Source organism: Diabrotica undecimpunctata, chromosome 1 (genome assembly GCF_040954645.1).
Source record: "Diabrotica undecimpunctata isolate CICGRU chromosome 1, icDiaUnde3, whole genome shotgun sequence".
NCBI lineage: Eukaryota > Metazoa > Arthropoda > Insecta > Coleoptera > Chrysomelidae > Diabrotica > Diabrotica undecimpunctata.
The window spans coordinates 171,770,384-171,795,240 of record NC_092803.1 but is presented as its reverse complement, the minus strand read 5'-3'; the positions used below and the strand labels follow the sequence as shown (position 1 = coordinate 171,795,240).

Below are 24,857 nucleotides of genomic sequence, written 5' to 3'. Positions count from 1 at the left end.
TATAGATATTTGTTCCTTACTGGTATACCCATTCCTTCGCACTTTCTTTTCCATGGTTTCAGGGTTTTTTCCAGGAATATTTTGAACAGGGTGGGGGATGTGGAGCAACCCTGTAGTAGTCCCTTTGTCGTCTTAAATGGCCTGCATATTCTACTGCCCGTTTTGATAGCTACTTCGTTATTCTTGTAGAGTGCTTTTACCGCGTTTATTAATCTTCGTGGAACTTCGATGTCTTCCATTGCTTCCCATAGCTTGGTTCTAGGTATTGAGTCATATGCCTTCTTAAGATCAACAAAAGCCAGATGGACGGATCTATTTTTGGCCATTCTTTTTTCTATTAGTTGTTCGACCGTGTAAATGTGATCTAAGCATGCTTTCCCCGCTGTGAAACCTGCCTGGTCTTCTCCGATTTTATCTTGTATATATATTTCTAATTTTTCCTTTATGGTCTTTCCATACAGTCTGCCTATAGACGATATAATGCTGATTCCCCGATAGTTTTCGCAGTTTTTTCTATTTCCTTTCTTGTATATTGATGTCATATATGCTTGGGTCCATTCTGCCGGTAATTCTTCTCCATTCAGTGCTCTCTCAAACATTTTATGTATCATACGAAATAACTTTTCCGATACGTTTTTAAATTAATTCATTTGGTATTCCGCCGGGACCTTCTGCTTTTTTGTTCTTTAAAGTTTTGATCGTTCTTTTTACCTCAGCTAGGCTTAATTCGATTTCGTCGTGTGTGTAGATTTCTATTCCGTCTATTTCTGATTGTTTGAATTCGGGGCGGTCTTCGGTTAGCAATTTTTTATAGTATTCTTGCCATTCGTTTTCTTTGATTTGACCGATCTTGATTTTCTCTGTCTTATTTCTTTGTAGCGACTTTAAGATGCGCCATGACTCTGAATTTCTCGTTCCTCCTATGTGCTGTTCTATCTCTGTGCATGTTTTTTCCCATCTTTCATTTTTTTCATTTGCTACTTTTCTTTTCACTTCTTTATTTTTTTTTCTGCATAGTTCCAAGTCCTCATAGTTTTTTGTGTTCAGGTATTTTATATGAAGTTCTTTTTTCTCTTTTATGCATGTTAGTGTGTCTTCGGTTAATTTCGTAGTTTGTTGGGTGTATTTTTGGTCCACTTCTAAATTTGTACGTTACAATCTGTTTTTCTTACCTTACACCCGCTGTAAGAATAATTACCAAGAATTTTAAAAGCTTTATATTTTAAAACTAAACATATTTGTAAACTTACATCTCAACTAATAATAGCAAACATTAAGATTAAACCTCGGATTACATGCAAAATGACTTTTTATTTATTTTGATTATTCTAGGCATTTTTACACCTTTCGCCGTTTTTTGTGCCTTTTTGAAGTGAAGCTTTTATATTGCGTTGTGTTACTTTTTTTTCTATAGTAAAATGGTGAGGCGAGCGTCACGGAATTAGCGCCACAAGATGGCGTCGTCACGTTCGTTTCTAGTCATCGTATATTTACTATAAGCAGGTTTAAATTAAAAACTGCATGAAAAATAACTAAAAAAATATAGACATTAAATGAGAGATAAAAAAATTAAACGAATATCTGTCATAAGACTGAATAGCTTATAAATGTAAAGTCCTGACAGGACTATGACATGGGACAGGCGACACAAGGTCTCATGGCATAGATAGAGGTTAAGCACTTTAGAAGTAATAATAATAAAAATGTACAACAGTCCGTATTAAACATTATTACATGGCGCAGTCATGTGGATAATGGAGCCTGTTGCTTCCAAAATCAATGAAAACAAGAAGTTTTTAGAATTAAAACAATATGGAGTTAAGAATACCTCAACCATTATCATTTGAAGGAAAAGGTAGAGGATGATGCTTTTGTAACGTAAATAGTTCATACATTAAATATAACAGAAGAAAGGAGAGAGGAATTTATAGCTGAAACTAAACAGGATAGGAAGCTTCAAATAATTAGAGATTTTTGTGAAACAGGGTGGCCGTCATGTGCATCGAGGGTAACTTACATAGTAAAAGATTATTTTAATATTAGGCATGACGTTTACTCATTAAATGATTTGATGTTTTATACGGACAGAGTCATAGTTCCGGATTCTTTGCGGCATTGGATGTTAAAGTTGCTTCATAAAACACACTTTGAGGTTACAAAAACACAGCAAAGAGCGAGACAGGTATTGTTCTGGTCAAATATGAATAAGGACATAGTGGATTTGGTTAGAAATTGTGTTGATTGTGAGAAATATCAGAGAAATAATCTTAAAGAGCCGTTAATACTAGGAGAAATTCCAGAACTGCCATTTCAAATGCTAGCGGCTGATATTTGTGAATTTGGAGGAGCATCTTATTTAATTGTAATGAATTATCTTACAAAGTGGATTGATATTGTTCTGTTGCAGTCCAAAACATCCCAGTCAATAATAAATTCGTTTAACAATGTTTGCCACTCATGGGATTCATTTGGAAGTCGTATCTGATAAAAGGCCTTTTTGCTCTAAGGGATGTCGAGAATTCTCTAAGAAATGGAACTTTAAATAGTGACATCTAGCCCTAGTTATCCTAGAGCAAATGGGCAGGCAGAACGAGCTGTCCAGATAGCTAAAAATATTTTAAGGAACTTTAAAGATCTTCAGTTAGTCTTATTAGAATATAGGAACACACCACTATTAGGATAAGACAAATCCCCAGCACAACTCTTGAATAGTCGTAGACTTAGAGGCAAACTTCCAGTTTTACAAGAAAAATATTTACCAGAACAGGTAGACCTAAAAAATGAAAAGAATAAATTGGATAATAAAAGAAAATTGTACAAGCATTACTATGACAGAAATACAGCTACAAAGAGCGTAGGCGCAAAATTACGGGCCAATGCTTTTTAAATGCATTCATTTTTTTCGAATCCTAAAAAAACTAATAAATATTTTTGAAAAATTTAAACAAAGAATGAAAGAATACATTATTACTGAGGGCCGAAAGTCCCTGAAAACTTCTATAATGTTTATTTTAATAAGTTAAAGGGGTGAAAAAAAGAGAAAATTTAGTGTGATTTTTAATTTCAAATATCTCATTCAAAAATACTTTTTGTTTATTCTTAGGGACTTTCGGCCCTCGGTAACTAAAGATTCATCTACGCTTATTTCTCTTTTTGGATAATAACTAATATGCATTCTATTATTAAAGATATCGACCAATGGGGACCAGCTTTCTCCGAGAGATTTCTGTATTGTCATTAAAGTGCAAAACACGTAAAATTAAAATAAAACTATTGCGATTCATATATCTTGAAAAAATTTGAAAACTGAACAGATGACTGGTTTTCTAGTAGTCATTCAGATGGTTTAACTTAATTGTATTCATATAAAATAACAGTCCAAGAAAAATTTTAAATTCTGCTTGTGTTACCTATTTCCAAGAGGCAATTCTAGACGTTTCCGAATGACTTCGTGTAAGTATTTCGACAGCATATACATTTTATTTAGAATAATCATTTCGGAAAATTCGGTATTGCCTATCAGGTTAAAGTTTGTAGGATCATCTTCATTTGTATCTACTTCTGTAGACCATATAATGTTAGTAATTTTGTTGCTTAGGCAGTTGAATCAAATTTTGAATTTCCATTAAATCATTGTCAAGAACTTTATCACAGCTTTCAATAATACCTCTATTATCTTGCCACTCAGAGTCACTTCCACTATTCATTACATCATCATCGTCATATGCTTCTAATAATGAATGTAATTGAACAGTGTCCAGTTTACGTTTATGTTCATATTTAGCCTTTTTAGATGTCGAAGGCATATTATTTACATCTATTTTTTTACTTTCACTATTATTCACAGTCACTTTAGACTTAACAACCAAAACGCACTACCACAGAATACCGACCACCAATCGCCGAATTATTCGTATCGAACAATCATCGTCGTGTAATTCACTAAATTTGTGCTGTCATCTACCAGGATTATTAAAATACGCGATGGTTTTAAAACCACTGCACTGTTTAAAAAGTGCAGGTTTCCTTCTAAACTATAAGATCCGTTGTATAGTTTTAACCTTTATTAAGTAATAACCATTAACCTTCAGATTACGGAGATTATTTAACTTACTTAGATTACGATGATGGGTCAAGCGTGACCCATTCTCATTTTATTTATAAGGGTCCTCCACAAATAGTTTTCTGCGATTTTTTATGTTTACTTGGGTGTTCCATTCAGGATTTTCCATATTCCATAAAACGAAAGCATTGTAGCATGCAATATCCAAAAAGTTAAAAAAATACGTAGGGGCCATCTTTTTGATGCTCTTTTGCAGGTGTATTCTCCGATCAATTTATCTAAAATATCAACTCCACTTTTGGTTTCGTTGTAATCCAAAATAATCTTTGGTTTAAACTTTTGGTCTTTATCAGAAATTTGTTAGGTTTGGTTACATATGAAACTAAAGTAATGTTTCTAGTGAACAAAAATTTTGAAGAATACAGTGAACGATCTGTCATTTCAAGCAATGATTTGGGCAAACTCTTTCTATTTTTTCTAATAGTACCCAAAAGAGTTAAATTTTTGGATAAGAGTTCTTCAGATAAAGAAATTTCAGTACAAAAAAATGTCAGTTTTAATATTTCGGCCAGACCTATACCAATGTTCTGCAAGTGTTTTGACAACTCTTGGGCCTTGGTTACGTTCAGATTGATCACCAAACTTTCCAGTATATATGTCAAAGTTGCAGCAATAAAATTTTCATCGTCACATAAGGTCCAAGCCTTTATACCGTATTTCTTCGGTTTACTTGGCATATAAATCAGAAATGGACAACGTCCCCTAACATCTATAAGTTGATAAGTCGATGGTATCAAAAGCAGATAGTTTATATGATTCCCTAAAACTTAGCGCAAATAGATTAGCGATTTCTCGAATAGGAGCTTCAAAGGAGAATCAAAGCGAATATACTTCAAAATACTTATAAATCTATCCCGACTTAGCTCGTACATGCATTATTTATATTGGACCATAAATTATGCACCTTCTCATGAGATTCTCTAAATCTTCCACATAATATAAGTATATCAAAGAAAGCACGCATTTTGACTAGATCAACTTCAATCCAGTCATTTATTTTTTTCTCGTTTTTACTGTTATACGCAGCTACGAACTCAATAGCTCTCTTATTGGTATACTCAAGAATCCTTGACATTATACTATCAGAAAAAAATAAATTGAAGGCATCCATTCATGTCTCAATATTTTGACTTTTCGTAGTGAGACCTATATTTTTCTGTACTAAATTACATGCCAATATCTCACCCATTTTTGGAGCTAAATAACGCCATGCTCGTCCTTTGCATATAACATCAGACACATTAGATCATTTACTATCTGTATTTTGAGAAAATGTCGCTAAAACTTCCTCGTTCTCGAGTTCAGTAATTAATACCTTCATCGGCTTCCGACTCACAACGGTCATTATCAATCCCGTCACTATTGCTTTCATCTAGCTCTCAACGTCATCTACTTCGTTATCTGATAGGAGTGCACACTTCAAGATCGATGCGTAAATTAAATTAAATAAACAAACGTGAAATACCGCTTTACACCGAAGTAGAGGTCTCAGATGTTCTCGTAGAATATGCCTTAGACACTACATTTACTCCGAAGGTTAACATCTAGCTATTAATATTTTTACAAATATAATCCTTTAAGGATTGAATAATCCTTAAGAAAAAGTTGAATAAAACAAATAAGGAGAACTTACGATCAATCGAATTTGTAAAAAAAATATTTCATAAAATATTAAGAAATAAGTGAATTTCAAGTTAGGCTTGACCCAGCTAGAATCCAACCTAGCGAAATGAGATTTCTAAGAAGACTAAATGTACTGAAAGAATATCTAGTCGACCAATAAAAAGATAAACGAATACAAAACAAAATAGAAGAAAAACATATGAACAGAAGTGATGAAAATGGAGTAATTAAGCAAAAACTAAATTACAAACAAAAAGATAATTGATTTTTATATGATTTTCAAATAATAACCATAATACTCTATTGTCACCTTTATTGTTTCGATGCCAAAGACCATAAGAAGTGGAGGCACATTAATTTTAATCAAAAAATATTTTTAAATTTGCGATATATACAAAAGAAGTATATTTTTATATACTAAAATCTCAATTTAATAATATAGTGAAAATTTTGTCACATCTTAATTATCTTTAGAGACACTACATAAAATTGAGGAAACAACATGAAACAACGTATCGCGTATATTGCTAAACTTCGTGAACTTTTATCATTTTCAGATAACCATATATTGCAAAAAAATGTCTATTATGGTTGCATATAGCGCTGTATTATCGAAATTGTTGTAGCTGATATACCAATCTCCCCCTTTTTATATTCGATAGTAAAATTTTATGACGCATATTTAGGATCTGCCAAAAAGTAAAGTATTTAAGCTCCAACATAAATACTGATGCCATAGGGTTTTAAAAGGGAACTGCTTAGAGTAAACATAATTAAAACGTTTAAATATTTTTACTGGTAGAACAAAAGTCGTTATTTAAAGTTAACTTCCAGATTGACAGGCTGTCATTTATATTTATACTAGCTGACCCTGCGAACTGAGTTCTATTACCTTTTATATATTAAGTATATATTATAAACGTTCATCATCATCATCATCATGTAACCTCTTCTGTCCACTGCTGGGCATAGGTCTCTCCCATTTTTCGCCACTCTCCACGGTTCTGTGTTTCTTGTTGCCATTTTTTGGATATTCGTCTAATGTCGTCCATCCAGCGTGTTGGTGGTCGTCCTCTGCTGTGTTTGTCTTCTTGTGGGCGCCAGTCAATTAGTTTTCTCGTCCATCTTGTGTCTTTCAGTCTCGCTATGTGACCTGCCCAATTCCATTTCAGCTTGGCTATACGTTTGACATCACTGATACCTGTTTTTTTCCTTAAGTCTTGATTCCTTATTTTGTCTTTTTTTGTCACGCCGAGAATTCATCTTTCCATGCGCCTTTGTTCCACTCGCATTTTTAGTGCTGTTGTTTTTGTGAGCGTGAGAGTTTCTGCTCCGTATGTTATAATAGGAAGAACGCATTGGACAAATATCTTCCGTTTCATAGCTATCGGGATTTTGCTCTTAAAGCTGTCTCTTAGGGAACCATACGGCGCCCAAGCAAGTGTTATTCGTAGTTGAAATTCGCAGGTCTGGTTGTCCTTGCCTATTCTGATTTCATGACCAAGATATATGTACTTTTCTGTCAATTTTACCACTTGATTCTGTATGATTGGGTGTTCGCTGGGAACTAAATTTGTCATAAATTTGGTCTTACTGCTGTTCGTTTTTAGACCTATTGTTGAAGATAGGTTTTCTAGTTCTTGTACCATTTGTTGTGCTTCATCCAGATCTTCGGTAATAAGTACTATATCGTCGGCAAAACGCAGATGATTGAGCATTTCTCCATCTATTTTTATTCCTCTATTTTCCCACTTTAGCATTTTAAAGGCGAATTCGAGGACCGTTATATATAATTTAGGTGAGAGAGTGTAGCCCTGTCTCACACCTCGCTTAATATGAATATCTCTGGTGGTATCATGTAGTTTTACACGCATTGTGGCGTTTTGGTATATTGTTTGTACTAACTTTGTGAGCCGGTAATCTATTCTACTATTGTTTCTACAAATGTTTATTTTTTCGTCTTGGCGTCTTTTAGGGGGCATTTTACTTGAGCCTCTCGAATAGCTTCTACGAAATTTTCGTTTAAGGCATTTACATTATTCATGAATTCATTTTGTTGTAGGATTTTATTGATATTGCCTTGATATTCATTTAAATTCGTTGGGTCGTTCCATATTGGGTTGGCTTTCTTCCTAATCCTTTTGGATCTTTCTGTTATTAAGTCTAATTTTAGTTTGGCTCTTACCATTCTATGATCGCTGCCTGTGGTAAAGCTATTAAGGACTGTGACATCGTTGAATATATATTTTTTGTCAGTAATTATGTAGTCTATCTCGTTTTTGATCTTACCATCTGGGCTTTTCCACGTCCATCTTCTGTGATCTTCTTTAGAGAAGAAACTATTCACCTGGTATAGATTTTGTTGTAATAGAAATTCTAGTAGTGTTTGTCCACGTTCGTTTCTGCCTTTGGATCCAAATTTACCTAGTGCTGTTTCCTGTTCATCCTGCTTTAGACCGATTTTTGCGTTAAAGTCATCGCTTATAATCGTGTATATTGGTTGGTGTTTTCTTCAGTGCCGCAGTGATGTCATCGTAGAAGTCTTCAATCTCCTCATCCGGATGGTTCGTTGTTGGTGCGTATACCTGAATAATCTTTATTTTATACCTTTGGTTTAGCTTTACGATTAAATAGGCTACTCCTGTGGATATACTTCTTGTAATTACTATGTCATCTGCAAGTCTGTTGTGTATAAAGAAACCGACTCTCCCGATTGATTCGGTTTCACTATCTATACTGTAAAATATATGCCCTGATTTTAGTGTTGTCAGGTTTTCTCCATGTCGTCTTACTTCACTGACTCTAATGATATCCCATTTTACTTTTGACATCTCGATTTCCATTTCAGTGAATTTTTCTTTAGATAATAATGTTCTGGCATTGTAGGTACAGATAAAGAGTGTTAAAGGTTTTTTCGTCTTTTGTGCGTCAGTTTTTTGCCCCCCCCCCCCAGAATCCTTGGGACAGACTGATAAATCAGTGTGAGCGTTTCGATTTCTCGCTATTCTCACCTGGGGTACATCCATTTTTGTTTAAAAATCTGACTTTTGTTGGGAGGTATTTGCCTTGAAACACCACGCTGACAAGGCGGGTTGGTGAGTTTTTAATTCAGCCGCACATTGTGAGTACCGACGCTGTTTGAAGCCGCCCGCTCCGGGTCAGACGCTTCTAGGTTTGTGATCTTATACTACCCCTAAAATCAAGGGTTGCCAGCTCCACCATCTTCGCCGTACCGGAAGTATTCTTCGTCGCCTTAAATGCCGTTCTGGACTTCATCCGTGACCCTGGACAAGGGACCCTTAGCAGGTGCTAGCTTCCCGGGTCAAGAAGCTCCTGGAATCTGCGGGGGACAAGGATTGATTCACTTTCCCTGATAGGACTATCCAATAGAATCCAAGAAACTCCAACGGAGTTCCTACCCGCTACCCGCTATAAACGTTAATTAAGTTGAATAAAAACTCAAAAAGGAGCTAACTTACTTCGCAACAAAGTAGCCATTAGCTGAATGGATTGCATTCGTGTTGATTATTTTTATTGAAGGATCTTGTGGTATACTATATTTTTCGTTGTGTTGCGAGGCGCGAGAATGAAGAAAGTGGATGGTTTGCCTACTCGTCAACATAAAATAAAATTGACCATGACAGAAACAATTATTTTCTATATTTAGTATACATATACAACCATTTAAGGATGGACCTTGCAAAAAAATTGTTTAAATTCGAATGACATATCGGTTGGTATTATCGGAATTCTCAGAATGACAACTTCCTTATCTTTTCACACCATCAAACGCATCCCGTTATATAGTTTTAGTTGGTTCAGATGTCTTCTTTTTTTCGCACACGTTTTCGTTTGTTACACAGTCAATAGACCTGAAGGAATGTGGTATACTAACGATTTTATTTTGCATTATTGAGGTAAATTAATCCGTATTCTTGATTTTTGCTGCTCAAATTATCTTTTCACTTAACTAATTCTGATTTCTGTGTTTAGCGATGTTATTTTGGAACATTTTATTAATGCGCTCCACCTTCGTTAAGATAAAATGGGAAAAATTGGGCAGAAACGAAAAATTTGTCGACAGCTTGAAGAGCTTCGGCAGAAAGATTTATTAGCTTATCGTGAACTTCTTTCTATTGTAGTTTCAACACTGGTACATCCGCTCGAATTAATTGGTTCAATGCATCTCGAACATATTCACTTTTACGTTCCTATTCTCGATTGAAACTCAGTTCACGATTTAGCGATGATATTCCTAACTTAACTAATAAACTACTTATAACGTTGTTGACGAGGTTAACAACTTTGGCGGTTATACCTTTGTTTTAACAAAATTCTTAAATAATCTGTAGTGGAAATAGAAACGTCAACACAATGTACATTTCGTACAGCTCAAAAAGACAGAAAACGACAGTTGTTTGCGTTTAAAGCTACCAAAATAGGTGGCGTTTTTTGCAGCTGACACTAGAGTAGTAGAAATAGCGGGACACATTCGCTGGCTTTCCCTGTTTGAGTTTGTATTTGCCCGACTATCTGAAGACATAGGGCATACGGAAATAACGTTAAAGTGGGGAAAATAAGAGGGGCAGTTTAATTTTATATCTAATGAATCAAGGGAATATAAAAACAAGACAGTGGTCAATTTTGCTTATCTGGGGATTATTATAGAAGAGAAAGGTCAGGAAGAATAGGGACTGAATGCCAGATTGGCAAAGAGAAATAAAAAGATAAGAAGCCTAAGATCACTGATGAAATCCAAATATGTATCGAGAAAAACAAAGTAGGAATATATAAAACAGAGTGTCCACAAAAAGTCCACAGTGACGTATGATAGTGAAGTATGAATCATGAAAAAAGCAAATACGGAGAAATTGGAAAGATGGGAAAGAGAAATGCTCAGGGTTATTTATATGGAGGCAAAAGCATGGTGGAAGGTTGGGTGCCATGAACAAACAGGGAGCTTGAGAAAATGTATAACGAACCAAGCATCAGTCGCTTCATAAAAGCACAGAGGGTGAGATGGATAGAGAACGTGATATGAATAGAAAGGAAGAGGATGCCAAAGATGATTCTAAAACAGGGCCCAATCACGAAAAGAAGGAAAGGACGACCCAGACAAAGATGGTTTAACAGCATACAAGAAGATCCTAGAAATAAGGATATTGATGGTTTGGAAAGAAAGAGCTACAAATAGGCATGAATGAAGGAGAATAGTAAGCAATGAACATGATAGGACAAGAAGCCACCCCAGTTGATACAAGTTTTGTAATACAGGGTGTCCCGAAACACCTCTGACAAACAAGGACCGCAGGTTCCTCAGATAATTTTAAGATGATTTAGCCCAATTCACTTAGTCAAAAAATGCTTCCTAAGGAAGCTATAGCTCTTTAAAGATGGCGCCTTGTAATTATTTTTTTTCAAATATCTCCAGAACGCTAGTTTTGTACTTTATGGCATTCAAATATAATAATTTCAATTCAACAAAAACTGTTTTTAATACTGATATGCTTTAGTTTAGGTCGAAATGAGGTGTAACGCTCGAGCATCACAACGTAGATACCCTAAAAATTTTCCCAATCGTAATCCCACTTAGGTATTTAACATTGACAGCTCATTAACGGAGGTTGGCGACCACATTTTTAAAAGCTTCTCTGTCTTTTGCAACGTGGAATAATTCGTCTACAGTCATGTTTGTCCAGTCTCGAATATTTCGCAGCCATGACTTCCTCTTTCTACCTATTCCCTTTTTGCCATCGACTCTACCCTGCATGATGACCTGCAGAAGACTATATTTATTATTTCTTAGTATGTGTCCAAGGTATGCAGTCTTGCGTACTTTTATCGTTCTCAACAATTTTTTGTCTCGACCCATCCTTCTCAGCACTTCCTCATTGGTGACCCTGGCAGTCCATGGAATTCTTAACATTCTCCGGTATATTCAAAGTTCAAAGGCTTCAATCTTATTAACTATTTGCGCTTTTAGTGTCCATGTTTCTACACCGTACAATAGTTGCGACCAGACGTAATATTCAACAAACCTCAGTCTCAGCGCAGTATTCAGATTTTTGTCACAGAACAATTGTTTGAATTTTAAGAACGCTGCCCTTGCCATTTCTATTCGTACCCGGATCTCTTGGTCTGGATCTAATTCTGTGTTGATGTAAGCTCCCAGATATTTATATTTTGTCACTCTCTCTATTTGCTGTCCACCAAGAGTTAGTTGTTCATTATTTATTGGACTCCTTGATACTATCATATCCATCGTAGTAAATAGTTTGTTTTTAAAACCCTTTAAATAAAATTTTGTTTAAACTTGATTTTTTGCTTCTTTTTGATTACTTGATTTTTCTAGAAAACGGTGTTTCCTACTGACTTAAGGTAAGAGTACCTTTTAGTAATAGAATACCTGAAAATTTAATAGTCTACTATCACAAATGCTTAAAAGATAGATTCAAAAAAGTTATGCGTTAAAATAAACGTTGACCTACCCAAAACAAAGTCTTTATAATAATAGACTTTTCAGTTAGGGACACAAAAATGTATCTCTGCTACTTTATCTAATTGTTGATATTTTGAAAACACAATTTTTCCATTGTTGCGTATGATTGTATAACCGTAAAGAATACATTTCTAAGATTAATAATTCGGAACAAAAAAGTTCAGAATGAACTATAGGTCATTACAAAATGTAAATCATTTTTTTAAAAACCTTAAATAAGCTCTCCCGAAAAGTAGTTATTTTCGAGATACATTTTTGTGTCACTAAGCCGATGAATGTTGACATAAATTTGCTCTAAATAAAGATACATATAATATAGCGCTCTATATGTCTACATCCTCAAACAACTTCGATATTGATAAATATATTGTGTTCGTTTGTAATATTGATTAAGCACAACAGTTCGAATATTATAAATTATATTTAATACAATCTACATGCCAATAAGATTAATCTTTACAAAATTTGCTTTCTACTCTTAAATCACGCACTGAAAATGTATTTAGTCTAATTACATAAACCGATATTAGCAAATATACATATTGCTAGTTATTTATTGTTTGCAAAAACTTGATCTAGTTATCAGTATATAAATAAAATATTTATATATATTTCTAAATTATTAACAAATAACAAATGGTATGTTATAGAACCAGAGCTCGATATGAAATACTATAAGAGATGAATGGCCAACATTTAAAAAAAATTACCTCCTACTACCAATTTTGTAACTAGTCATGGAAAAAAAGTGTTTTTTGATGCTGATTATTGAATTTTTACTTAAACAGCACTTTTCGAGATGAATCAAATTTCTATATACTGTATATACAAGATTGGCCACGTAAAAGGGTCCACCCAGATATTTGGCAATATCATTGTGTCAAGAAGAACTTGACTGCAGTTTTAACGTGTAGTTCGATTATTCAGACTCTATTATCTAGTATTTCTGTATTAAGAGCTGTTATTACCCGTGTAGTAAATATTAAAGTTTCGCTAAGTCACATTCTTCTTCTTCAAGTGCTCTCTCCGCTACGGAGTTTGGCAATCATCATTGCTATTCGTATCTTTGAAGCTGTTGCTCTAAATAATTGGTTAGATGTGCATTGGAACCAGTCTCTTAAATTGCGCAGCAAAGATATACGTCGCCTCCCCACGCTTCGTTTGGGGAGAATCTTTCTTTGGATAATTAATTGGAGCAATCGGTACTTTTTTCTTCTCATCACATGACCAAAATATTGTTACGATAAATTCTGACCCAAAACCGTAAATATATTTATTACTAATATTTTCATTCATTCACGTATTTTTTAGGTAATGCCTACCTGACACACGATGGGTCCCCCTTTATAATAAAAACAACAATTCGAACCTTCTGGAGACAAGCCGATTTAACCATACCGGTTCTGAGAACAATTCGCCGCTCTGTCTAGAAGGCCTTTCAGCAAAACAGCGGTCTATGTTCGATGTGTTTCGAGAAACAACTGTTTTCATTCTCGAATAACAGGACTTTATATTTATAGAGGAATTTTGGTTATGGAGGGAGAGTTAATAAAGAAGATTCGCGCTCGCGATATTGTTGTTACGCTCGCCTACTAATAAATTATTGTATATGTAGTGATAAATAAATAAATATCAGTTATTGTGCTTTTTAATGAATTAAGATAAGAACAAGACATTATAAATTAAAGACTTAACAATTAATAAATTCACAACAAATGGTGCCAGAAGTGAGATCGAACATAAATTAGACTTATAATAATAATACAAGTGAATATAAAATAAATTGTGAAAATGACGACGATTTATGAGCTGACAGTGACTAATTTAAGAAGACATCTAGAAGACAGAGAATTAGCTTCTACCGGAAAAAAGGCTGAGTTAGTCCAACGACTAAAGAACGCTTTGCTAGAAGAAGGACTAGATCCAGAGACTTATATATTTGAAGACAAACATGATGCTGTCCTCTCGTCGATTTCGAAAATTTCTGGTGACATCGCATCATTAGAGAACAAAGTTTCTGACGATATTTCGAAAGTTTCTTCTGATGTAGCCAAAGTTTCTGGTGATGTAGCCAAAGTTTCCGGCGACATCGCTTCGTTGGAAGACAAAGTTTCTAACGAGATTTCTTCGCTGGAAAGCAAAGTCTCTGCTAACATCTCTTCGGAAATCTCTAAAGTCACTTCTGAGATGTCTGCCCTGGACGATAGAATATCTTCATTAAAAAACCAAGTTGCTGCCGATATGTTAGCCTTCGAAGAAAAGATATGGAAAGAGATGGAAAAGAAGATGGAGGAAACAGGGACAGCAGAGAGAGGTAACAATCCGATTACAGTGGAGATAAAAGAAGACGAGACGAAATTTAAGTTGGAGACACGGCCGAAATTTGAAGGAAGTGGAGGTTCTATTCATGTTAAAGTCCCAACTTTCGACGGAAAATCATCATGGAACAACTACATGAAACAGTTCGAATCAGCCGCAAGAGCAAATGGATGGTCTGAAAAAGAAAAGGCTGTAAACCTGACTATCGCCCTTCGAGGAGATGCCTTAGATGTGCTTCAGACCATAGCCGTAGAGGAGACCGATGATTTCGAACAACTGAAGAAGAGGTTAAATATGCGATATGGCCACGAACATTTGGAGCATGTATATCAGTCACAGCTTAAAAATCGTAGACAGAAGAAAGATGAGGCTCTTCAAGAATATGAGGTAGATATTGCCAGATTAGTACGATATGCTTATCCAACAGCTCCCGAAGACATGATGGAAAAATTGGCCGTTCAAACGTTTATTGATGGTCTTCGTGATCATGAAATGCAGAGAACACTGCGATTAGCTCGTCACAAGACGCTGGTTGATGTCCTATCCGCCGCCCTCGAATACCAGTCAGCTACGCAGGCCTCTGGCGGGTACAGTAAAGTTAGGACTGTAAAAGAGGAAGGAGATGAAGATAAACTTGACCAGCTCGTTAATATGATGAAAAGCATGACATACAAGAAAACGAAGACCATCAGATGCTGGAATTGTGGCGAAATAGGACACGTACGAAACTCCTGTAAGCACCCTAGGTACGACGCAAATCAAGAAACTCACCATCAGGAAAACTAGAACGGGTCAGCCTTAGGGGGGCAGCTTCGACCCAGAACTTTTCCAAAGACCCTCTCATACTAATAGCTTCTTTGAAATGTCGTGAAGATAGTGTATATGTAGATGGAGACATAAATGGTAAAAAGCATACGTTGTTGGTGGATACCGGAGCGACCAGAACCATTATACGCCCGACAGTTATAAACAGCCGAAAGAAACTGTTACCAACGAGGTTACGACTTCGGACCGCTACAGGTGAAAATGCCAACATTCATGGAGAAATCCAGGTACAATTGGGAATTGGGGCAGAAAAGTTTGTCCATACTGTTATAGTTGCTGACATCGAAGAGGATGTTATATTAGGAATGGACGTAATGAATATGCATGGATTCCAATTGGATTTTAAGAATAAGGTAATCAAAGTTGGCAACGAGGAGGTATTTCTCCATCCACATAATGACAACACTGTGCAAGCAGCCATTACAGAAGATACAGTCGTGCCTGCGAGAAGCGAAACGATCATAGTAGCGCGACTACAGGGAATTGTAGACGAAGGGAGACCTGTTATGATGGAGCCTTGGAACCACGACGATGAGGTTGGCCGTGGAATCATAATTGGAAAGGAATTGGTGAATTCGGCTAAAGAAATTCCTGTGAGACTTATCAATGTCAACGACTACCCAGTGACCATAAAGAAAGAGACAAAAGTAGGAACTTGTGTACCTGTGACATCCATAATTCGTCAGGCGACAACATCTGATAATTCCAACGACAAATTCGACCAAATGGTTGCAGTTGCAGGACAGTCTCTAAATCAGATGGAGAAAAGGAAATTAAGGGAATTTCTTCGGCAGTATCGTGATATTTTCGTACCGAAAGGAGGAAAGACGGGAAGAACTACCGTTGTTAAGCATAAAATTGATACTGGTAATGCTAAGCCAATTCGTCAAACAGCTCGACGATTACCACAGGCGAAGAGAGAGGAAGCTGAAACGATTGTTCAGGAAATGAAGAAAGACGGGGTGATAGAACCTTCTACGAGTCCATGGGTCTCTCCGGTGGTCCTGGTTAAGAAGAAAGACGGAACGACGAGGTTCTGTGTGGATTACCGTTTGCTGAACAACGTTACCAAGAAAGATAGTTATCCTCTGCCTCGGATCGATGACACATTGGACACATTGGCTGGAAGTAAATTGTTTTCTACTTTAGATTTGAAGTCTGGATACTGGCAGGTAGAAATGGACCCAGTCGATAAAGAAAAGACAGCCTTCACCACAGGATCTGGATTGTGGCAATTCAACGTTATGTCATTTGGACTTTGTAATGCTCCTGCGACATTTGAGAGGCTTATGGAAAATGTGTTGAGAGGGTTATCTTGGAAAACATGCCTGGTTTATTTAGATGACATAATCGTCTTGGGGGAGACATTCGAAGATCATTTGAGGAATTTAGAAAACGTTTTTAATCGACTTAAAGCTGCCCAATTGATGCTAAACCCCAAGAAGTGCCAGCTATTTCAAGGTAAAGTCAATTATCTGGGTCATATAGTCAGTAAAGAAGGAGTGGCCGTGGATAAGGGAAAAATCGATTCCATTAAGGAATGGCCAAAACCAACTGACAAACATCAAGTGAGAAGTTTTCTTGGACTATGTACTTACTACCGGAGGTTTATTAAGAACTTTGCAGATATCGCTAAGCCATTAACGCGACTTACAGAGGAAGCAAGAGAATACCGCTGGGATATAGACTGCCAAAATGCCTTTGAAACGTTGAAAAAGCATTTAATAACAGCACCAATTTTGGGGTATCCACTGCCAGAAGGAGAGTTCATCTTAGATACGGATGCAAGTAACGTGGGAATTGGAGGAGTGCTGTCTCAGATTCAAGGAGGACAGGAACGAGTCCTCGGATATTTTAGTAAAGTCCTTTCAAAACCTGAGCGGAATTATTGCGTCACGAGAAGAGAACTTCTAGCAGTAGTTAAATCAGTAGAGCACTTCTACCAATACCTCTATGGCAGAAAGTTTCTAATCCGAACCGACCATGCCGCCCTTAAGTGGTTGATGCAGTTTAAGAATCCAGAGGGTCAGATAGCCAGGTGGATCGAACGACTCCAAGAATACGATTTTAAGATTGAGCACCGGGCCGGAGTTAGCCACAGAAATGCTGATTCTCTTTCCAGAAGGCCATGACCAGCAGAGTGTTCCCACTGCAACAAAACGGAATCCAAGGAAGCAGCAGTGCTAAGAACGACGATTGTCAACGACGACTGGACGCCTACTAAGATAAGGGAAGAACAAGAGAGAGATCCAGTTATACAGAAAATCCGAAAATGGAAAGAGGAAAACCGTCGACCACCTTGGCAGGAAATATCAAACCTATGCTCAGTAGTTAAGACGTATTGGGCCCAGTGGGACTCATTTATCATCGAAGATGGCTTGCTCAAACGAGTCCTGGAAAATGATGACGGTTCAGAGAAGAGAAGACAGTTGGTGATCCCAAAGAGCAGAATAGCCGAAGTACTTCGTCAGTTACACGACAGTCCATCGGGAGGGCATTTTTGTGTAAGGAAAACCCTTCAGCGAATTCGGGAACGGTTTTATTGGATGAACAGTTCCGACGATGTAAAAGACTGGTGTAAGAAATGTACTATTTGTGCCACGAGTAACGGGCCTTACCGAAAAAGGAGAGCTCCTATGAGACAATATAATGTTGGAAGCCCATTTGAAAGAATAGCTTTGGACATCGCTGGGCCATTTCCAGAAAGTGAAAAGGGAGGCAAGTACATGCTGGTAGTAATGGATTACTTCACTAAGTGGGTCGAGATTTACGCACTTCCAGACCAGAAGGCCGCCACCGTTGCAGATAAGTTGATCCAAGAATATATCAGCCGATTTGGAGTGCCTTTGGAGATCCATAGTGACCAAGGCCGGAACTTCGAAAGCGATCTATTCCAAGGAATATGTGATAGACTAGGCATGAAGAAAACAAGAACTACCGCGTATCATCCGCAATCGGATGGTATGGTAGAACGAATGAATAGGACAGTTGGCAAGTATTTGACAAAGATGGTGTCCGATCATCAGCGAGACTGGGACCAATACCTTCCGTTCTTCACAATGGCCTACAGATCTGCTGTTAACGAATCAACAGGCCAGACACCAGCCAAAGTCCTATTCGGACGCGAAATGCGACTACCTTGTGATCTCGAGTTTGGATGTAAACCTGGAGAAGATGTAGCAGGTGAAGATTATGTGATCGAATTACGAAGAAGAATGGACGATGTACATGAGTTGGTCCGTTCCCACCTTCAGATCGCTAGCGACAGAATGAAGAAACGGTACGATACACAAGCCGAAAAGGGTTGCTTTAAGAAGAACGACAAAGTATGGCTGTATAAACCCAAGAAGCGAAAAGGTTGTTCTCCCAAATTGCAGCAGTTTTGGGAAGGTCCATACCTCATTATGGAGAAGATCAACGATGTCATCTACCGAATAAGCGGTTGGCGTCTTTCGAAGGTGACCACAACGTAGATGAAGAAGTGGAAGTAAACCAAATCCACGATGTGTCTGACCTCACGTTTGAGGAATTCATGGGTGCCTATGGAGGTACCGGTAAAGCGAGACATGGTGTTACCACTGAAGAAAAGCAAGATCTACTCGCGCTCCCCGATGACTACTCGCTGGCCCTTACCATCCCGGCCAGTATCAAAGACGCACCAGGGTTGGCATCCGTCTTTCGAAGGAAGTTTGGTCGAGTTGCAGAACTTCAATGCCAAGTGCCAGCTCCCGGTAAAACCTTGAAACTCCAAGATGCATCACGTTACCTTTTCTACCTGGTAACAAAAGACACTGCCCGTGACCAACCTACCTACCGAGATGTATGGGAAGCCTTAATTCAATTGAGAGAGCAGGTACTGGAGTCCGACGTGCAAAAGTTAGCCATGCCAAAGTTGGAGTGCCGCCAATTAGATTGGAGGGTTATCCGAAATATGGTGGAAGAGATCTTTAAAACCACCGAAGTCCAGGTGTTAGTCTGTTGCAATCCGCATAGTTACTGGTGCGGAGAGAAAACCGTCCCTTGTCATTTTTATACAACTGGAAGTTGTAAAAGAGGGTCCAGTTGCCGATACCAGCATACCGTTCCGGTTCCAGTCCCGACAAGGTTCCAGGAGGAACAATCTTTTAAGAGGGGGGCAATGTTACGATAAATTCTGACCCAAAACCGTAAATATATTTATTACTAATATTTTCATTCATTCACGTATTTTTTAGGTAATGCCTACCTGACACACGATGGGTCCCCCTTTATAATAAAAACAACAATTCGAACCTTCTGGAGACAAGCCGATTTAACCATACCGGTTCTGAGAACAATTCGCCGCTCTGTCTAGAAGGCCTTTCAGCAAAACAGCGGTCTATGTTCGATGTGTTTCGAGAAACAACTGTTTTCATTCTCGAATAACAGGACTTTATATTTATAGAGGAATTTTGGTTATGGAGGGAGAGTTAATAAAGAAGATTCGCGCTCGCGATATTGTTGTTACGCTCGCCTACTAATAAATTATTGTATATGTAGTGATAAATAAATAAATATCAGTTATTGTGCTTTTTAATGAATTAAGATAAGAACAAGACATTATAAATTAAAGACTTAACAATTAATAAATTCACAACAATATTCCAACTTTCTTCTCTTTATGGTGATCAACAGCGCCCGTTCTTTGTTCATTCTTCGAAGACTTCACTATTTGTTACTTTGTCTGTCCAAGGTATTTTCAAAATTCTTCTGTACATCCACATTTCGAAGGCCTCTAGTTTATCAATATTGCTCTTGTTTAAAGTCCAAGTCTCTACTCCGTACAGCAGTATCGAGAAGATGTAGCATCTAACCAATCTCATTAACAAAAGTAGCTCGAGCCTTTCCAATTCTAGTTTTTGTTTCTTCTGTGATGCCATTGTTGTTATTAACGCTTGTTCTCAAATATTTATATTTGTGCACCAGTTCGATTTCGTTAAAGTGAATGTACAGGTTTGCATTCAATCTTTGTTTTTTCGAAATAATCAGGAATTTCGTGTTCTTGACGTTCATTGTTGACCGCTAAGTCCCATTGGATGTTCGTTATTTTCGTAAATCCGTTAACTTTTGTTGTTAGACGTCGAAAATGATCTAGAAGTACATTATTGTATATTTTTCATTTTACGAGACATCCGTTTTATAGTAATTAAACTTACTTTTATGGATCAGGCAGTACGCTCCTGTACTTTTTAAAAAATATTTAGCAAACTGATTTTGTACTACTTTCCGCTGAATAAAAACAATTACATTACTGAGAACATAAATCGGAAAATCAGAATTCAGACTAAATCTGTGTTTTCTAAACGTTGCAAAACAAACAGATGTCAAATGCACTTGCATGGCGATTTATAATTGTATCCACGTCATGCCAATTTGTCTAGGCAGAAATCCCTTAGTGCAAAACGATTTCCTAATAGTCCATACTAGAGTGAAATAATAAAAGTAAAATAGACGGTTTAGGTTTCATTTCGTTACAGCGTACCACCATTCGCTGATATACATATTTCTGTTTCTTGGCTTTTTCAGAGCGAACTTATGTCAAGCTCTAGTTCGCTCTATCAAATCAAACCTAAACCGTCTATATTATCTTTATTAAGACTTTGACTTCTAATCTTGATTAAAAAATCGTATTATTAATTTAAAAACTCAGTAGTTGTTACTAAAACTAAGAAGTTGTTACTTGTTACTGCATTTCAACCCTTTCGCTCATGCATTTTTGTTTTTAGGATAAAAATTTGAAATTTGGTAGGCATATTCTTTTAATTTTTTTAAAATTTTTGGCCTACTCAAAATAATTCCCTGTTACCCCTTTTAAGGGATGTGAATTGTACAGTATATTGTACATTGTGAACAAACGGTGTATACGACCTGTACAATATATTGCACATTGTGAATAAATTGTAGTAGCTCTTGCGACTTTGGAAAACAAAATACAATTAAAAATCATATATCTGCAACTAATTATTTATTTGTATGATTATTTGTGTATATTGCACTTTTTACACACGAAATTCGTTCTAGAACCATATTTAGGGAATTTGCACCTAGAAGAAAAGGATTTGTCACCTATAATTGGCAAATGACCAAATCCGTCCAGCTTTACTTCTGCTACTGGTCTAGTTTCTGTTTTTTCTGTGACAGAGATGCGTCGATTCTTTTGTATCCAAAAGAGTTCCCCGTTTTCTGGAGGATACGTTGTCTGATTTTATCAAAACTTCAGCGACGTATGCCCTAAAATGAACCAAATCCAATATTTTCTTGTCTGGAATACCTAAAGCAATCGCCTTTTGCCTGTATTCCAGCCAGACATTAGAACAGGCGATATCAATACTATGTGTAAACATACGAAGTGTCCACTTCCTGGAACGAATAAAGGTTCTGTATAAAGTTATCAAAAAGTCGCATTTATCAACGCCGCCCATATGTTGGTTATATTTTTTAATTACTTCAGGTCGTTTCACATAAATATATTGTTTCTTATTTTTGTCCCACCGTTTACATTCATCTTCTTTTCCTTTACACATAAAATTAGATGCCATGAGAACACTTTTATTGTCAAACCACTGAGTGAGAACTTCTCCATCACGTCTTACATATGGTACGAAAATTCACAACCTTTCTTTGAAATCTCATTTTCAAGCAGCAAAGGCGGATTGCTAAACCTATCTCGTCTTGCTGTACAAGTAGCATAAATATTTTTATGTAGCAACAATTGCAATAAATTATAATTGGAAAAGTAGTTATCGAAAAAAAGTTGAACATTTGGTACTGCATTCTTTCAGATAATTTCAAAACTACTGACGCTGCTAATCCAAAAACTTTTATAATTGATTTTTGTCCAATTCCGTTGTAGCCCATTGATAAATGAAAAATCATAAATTAAACCAATGGAACCACACAAGGCACAAATTTTAATACCCCAAGGTTTTGGCTTTTTTTGCCACATACTGCTTAACATTTAAATGTTCTTTAAAGGGTACCATTTGCTCATCTACGCATAGTTCAGTTTCGATCGGCAAAGACAAGCATTTGGATTTAATTATGTCATACAAAGGTCGTACCTTCCAAAAGCCATCCTGATCGGTTTCACCAATATTTATTCTTTGGTTATTTACAAAATGTAAATGTGTCCTTAGCGAATAAAACCGATTTATTGGCATACTTTCAGAAATTTGTGGTACTTGTAATTGTGGGCTCAAATAAAATTTTATACGTGGATAATGTAAATTCCCCATCAGTATATGAATTTCAACAATTTTTTTTAGTTCGCCTACATTTGTTGGAGCAAATTTTTTCATATTGTGAACTGCAAACAAGTTTGTATTTTCTACCATTATATCAAATAAAGCATCAGTAAAATATTGTCTAAAATAAAAATATGGACTTTCAAGCTTACGATATCATCTTGCTGTTGAGTATGCCAATTGATGTAGGTATTATATATTTATCAAGGTATTACAATGACATGGACCCCCACTATTTCCTAAAGACCTAAACAATCCTAAAGTTACCTGAAAAGAACCAAAATATGTGAAAACATAAATCAAACTAATGCTATTTAGGATTTATTTGTGAAAATACAGAGTACCTACACAATTACATTATTAGTTTTAATTTTAAGAAAATGCTTGCTCACACCAATAGGTTATTACAAACGGAAGGATTTTTTTCATGGCCTTGTCTCTAAGTTCTTTGTAATCCTTGCGTGTTGTTGCTCAGAAGTCTGCTATTTTCTCGCCATTACCACAACTCGACAAATCCACAATCTTATCTTGTTCTTCTTCTGTGAGGCCTTGTATTGTTGTGGCTAGGCTGCGTAGGTGCTCGGCTGCGTTGATCTTTATCGATTCAGGTAAACTCTACTCTGCAGACTACAAGAACTGTTTCGAATTAGGAAAGTTAGTGAACGACTCGTTTTTAATCCTTGCCGCCCACAGCTGAGACTTTTTTACCATAGTACTGATCTTATCTTCAACTTTGAACATGTCTACATTTTTCAGAAGGTGTTTATGCTCACTGCCAATCTCTTTGCACAACAAAGAAAATAATCTGGATTGCAGAGGTCCAGTTTTAATGTAGTTAACGATTTGAACTACTTCGTTAAGTATCTTCTGCAAAGGTTCAGGCAATATTTTGGCTACCAAGGCTTCACGATGAATACAATAGTGTGTCCATTTCACCTCAGGAGCTACTGCTTTGACACGAGCTTGAAGTCCTGCTTTGTGGCCGGCCATTGATTTTGTTCCATCCGTAGACAAGTCCACACATTTTGTCCATGTGACGTCATGTTTATTGAAAAAATCATTCAATGCAGTAAAAATATCTGCTGCTGTTGTGTGAAGTAGTTTGCATGAAAAAAGAAAATCTTCCAATATCTGGTCCTCCCACAAAAATCGAACAAAACACAACATTATTGCTTTTTTTGATATTTCGGTGCTTTTGTCCAATTGAAGAGCAAACATGTCGCTCATGCTAAGTCTGACCAGCAATGTATCTTCAATGTTATTGGGCATATCTGAAATTCGTCTTTGGATAGTGTTGTTAAAGAGCGGAACAGTACTTATTATCTTAACCGCTGCATCACCCAACATTCTCTTGCATAGAATTATTGCTGATGGTAGTATAAGTACTTCAGCAACTTTATGGTTTTTCCACATTTAGCGACAAGCTAAGATACCTCATAAGATACAAGGGTTGCATTTTCATTTACATTTGCACCATAGTGTTCAGTAATGTTTTTGCGAGATCTTTAAAGCTCTGCTAGTTTGTTTTTAAAAAATCGAATGGCTTACTCTTGTACTCTGGATGTTTTGTCTCAAGATGCCGACGGAGTTTTGCTAGCCTCATACACTCATTCGAAAGGCTTTCGTAGCAAATTACACATTGAGGTTTAGGCTGCTGCTCAGGACAGTGAGCGTGAAACCCATTTTCAAGTAATCAGAGTTGTATTTTCTAATTTTTGCAGCACTGATCTTCGAGTCGAATTAGGTTTAAGAGATGCCGACGAGTTGGGTTCAAGAGACACTTCGGTCCGAGACGGTTCGGTTCGAGAGTCTTTGGCTTTTTAACTTAAACATTGAATGCATTTTCTCCCTCTTCGTCTGTAGGTCTATCTCGTTTTAACGATCCACATTTTAACCAACGCTCCATAACGTACGCGTAATGCAACTTTCCGTGAAAAACAAAGCTTTAAAATGTTGCACAAAATCACACGTTTCAACACGTTCAGGCACCGCACTATCAATGAACTAACTTACTAACAATAGCCGACTGACATCTCTGAAATGCGAATTGGCTGTGTAACTGTAATGCAAACAGACAGCGAGCGACGCATTTTAACGGCATAAAGCCAAAGTAGGGTCCCACCTAGTTCCAGTGCCAGTGGTGGTGAAGAGGGGAGGCCGAATCTGTCTTACACGAAAATATTTTTTTTAGGTATATAAACAAAAT

At 36.7% G+C, this 24,857-nt stretch overlaps 3 protein-coding genes across 6 annotated transcripts in view; all 3 read right to left on the bottom strand.

Annotated features, from left to right (window-relative positions):
* LOC140432574 (uncharacterized) overlaps nucleotides 1-24,857 on the bottom strand; it is an 84,126-nt gene that overhangs the window by 17,487 nt on the left and 41,782 nt on the right. The window lies entirely within an intron of this gene.
* LOC140436377 (uncharacterized) lies at nucleotides 8,221-8,589 on the bottom strand. The gene has a single exon (XM_072525131.1). It carries the CDS (start codon nucleotides 8,587-8,589, stop codon nucleotides 8,221-8,223), a length of 369 nt encoding a protein of 122 aa, XP_072381232.1.
* On the bottom strand, nucleotides 23,279-24,064 carry LOC140436370 (zinc finger BED domain-containing protein 5-like). The gene has a single exon (XM_072525118.1). The coding sequence runs from the start codon at nucleotides 24,062-24,064 to the stop codon at nucleotides 23,279-23,281; it is 786 nt and encodes a 261-aa protein (XP_072381219.1).

What these genes read in the sequence shown, in the direction of transcription:
- LOC140436377 (XM_072525131.1), bottom strand. Translation starts at nt 8,589, where the DNA reads ATGGAAATCGAGATGTCAAAAGTAAAATGGGATATCATTAGAGTCAGT.
- LOC140436370 (XM_072525118.1), bottom strand. Translation starts at nt 24,064, where the DNA reads ATGTGGAAAAACCATAAAGTTGCTGAAGTACTTATACTACCATCAGCA.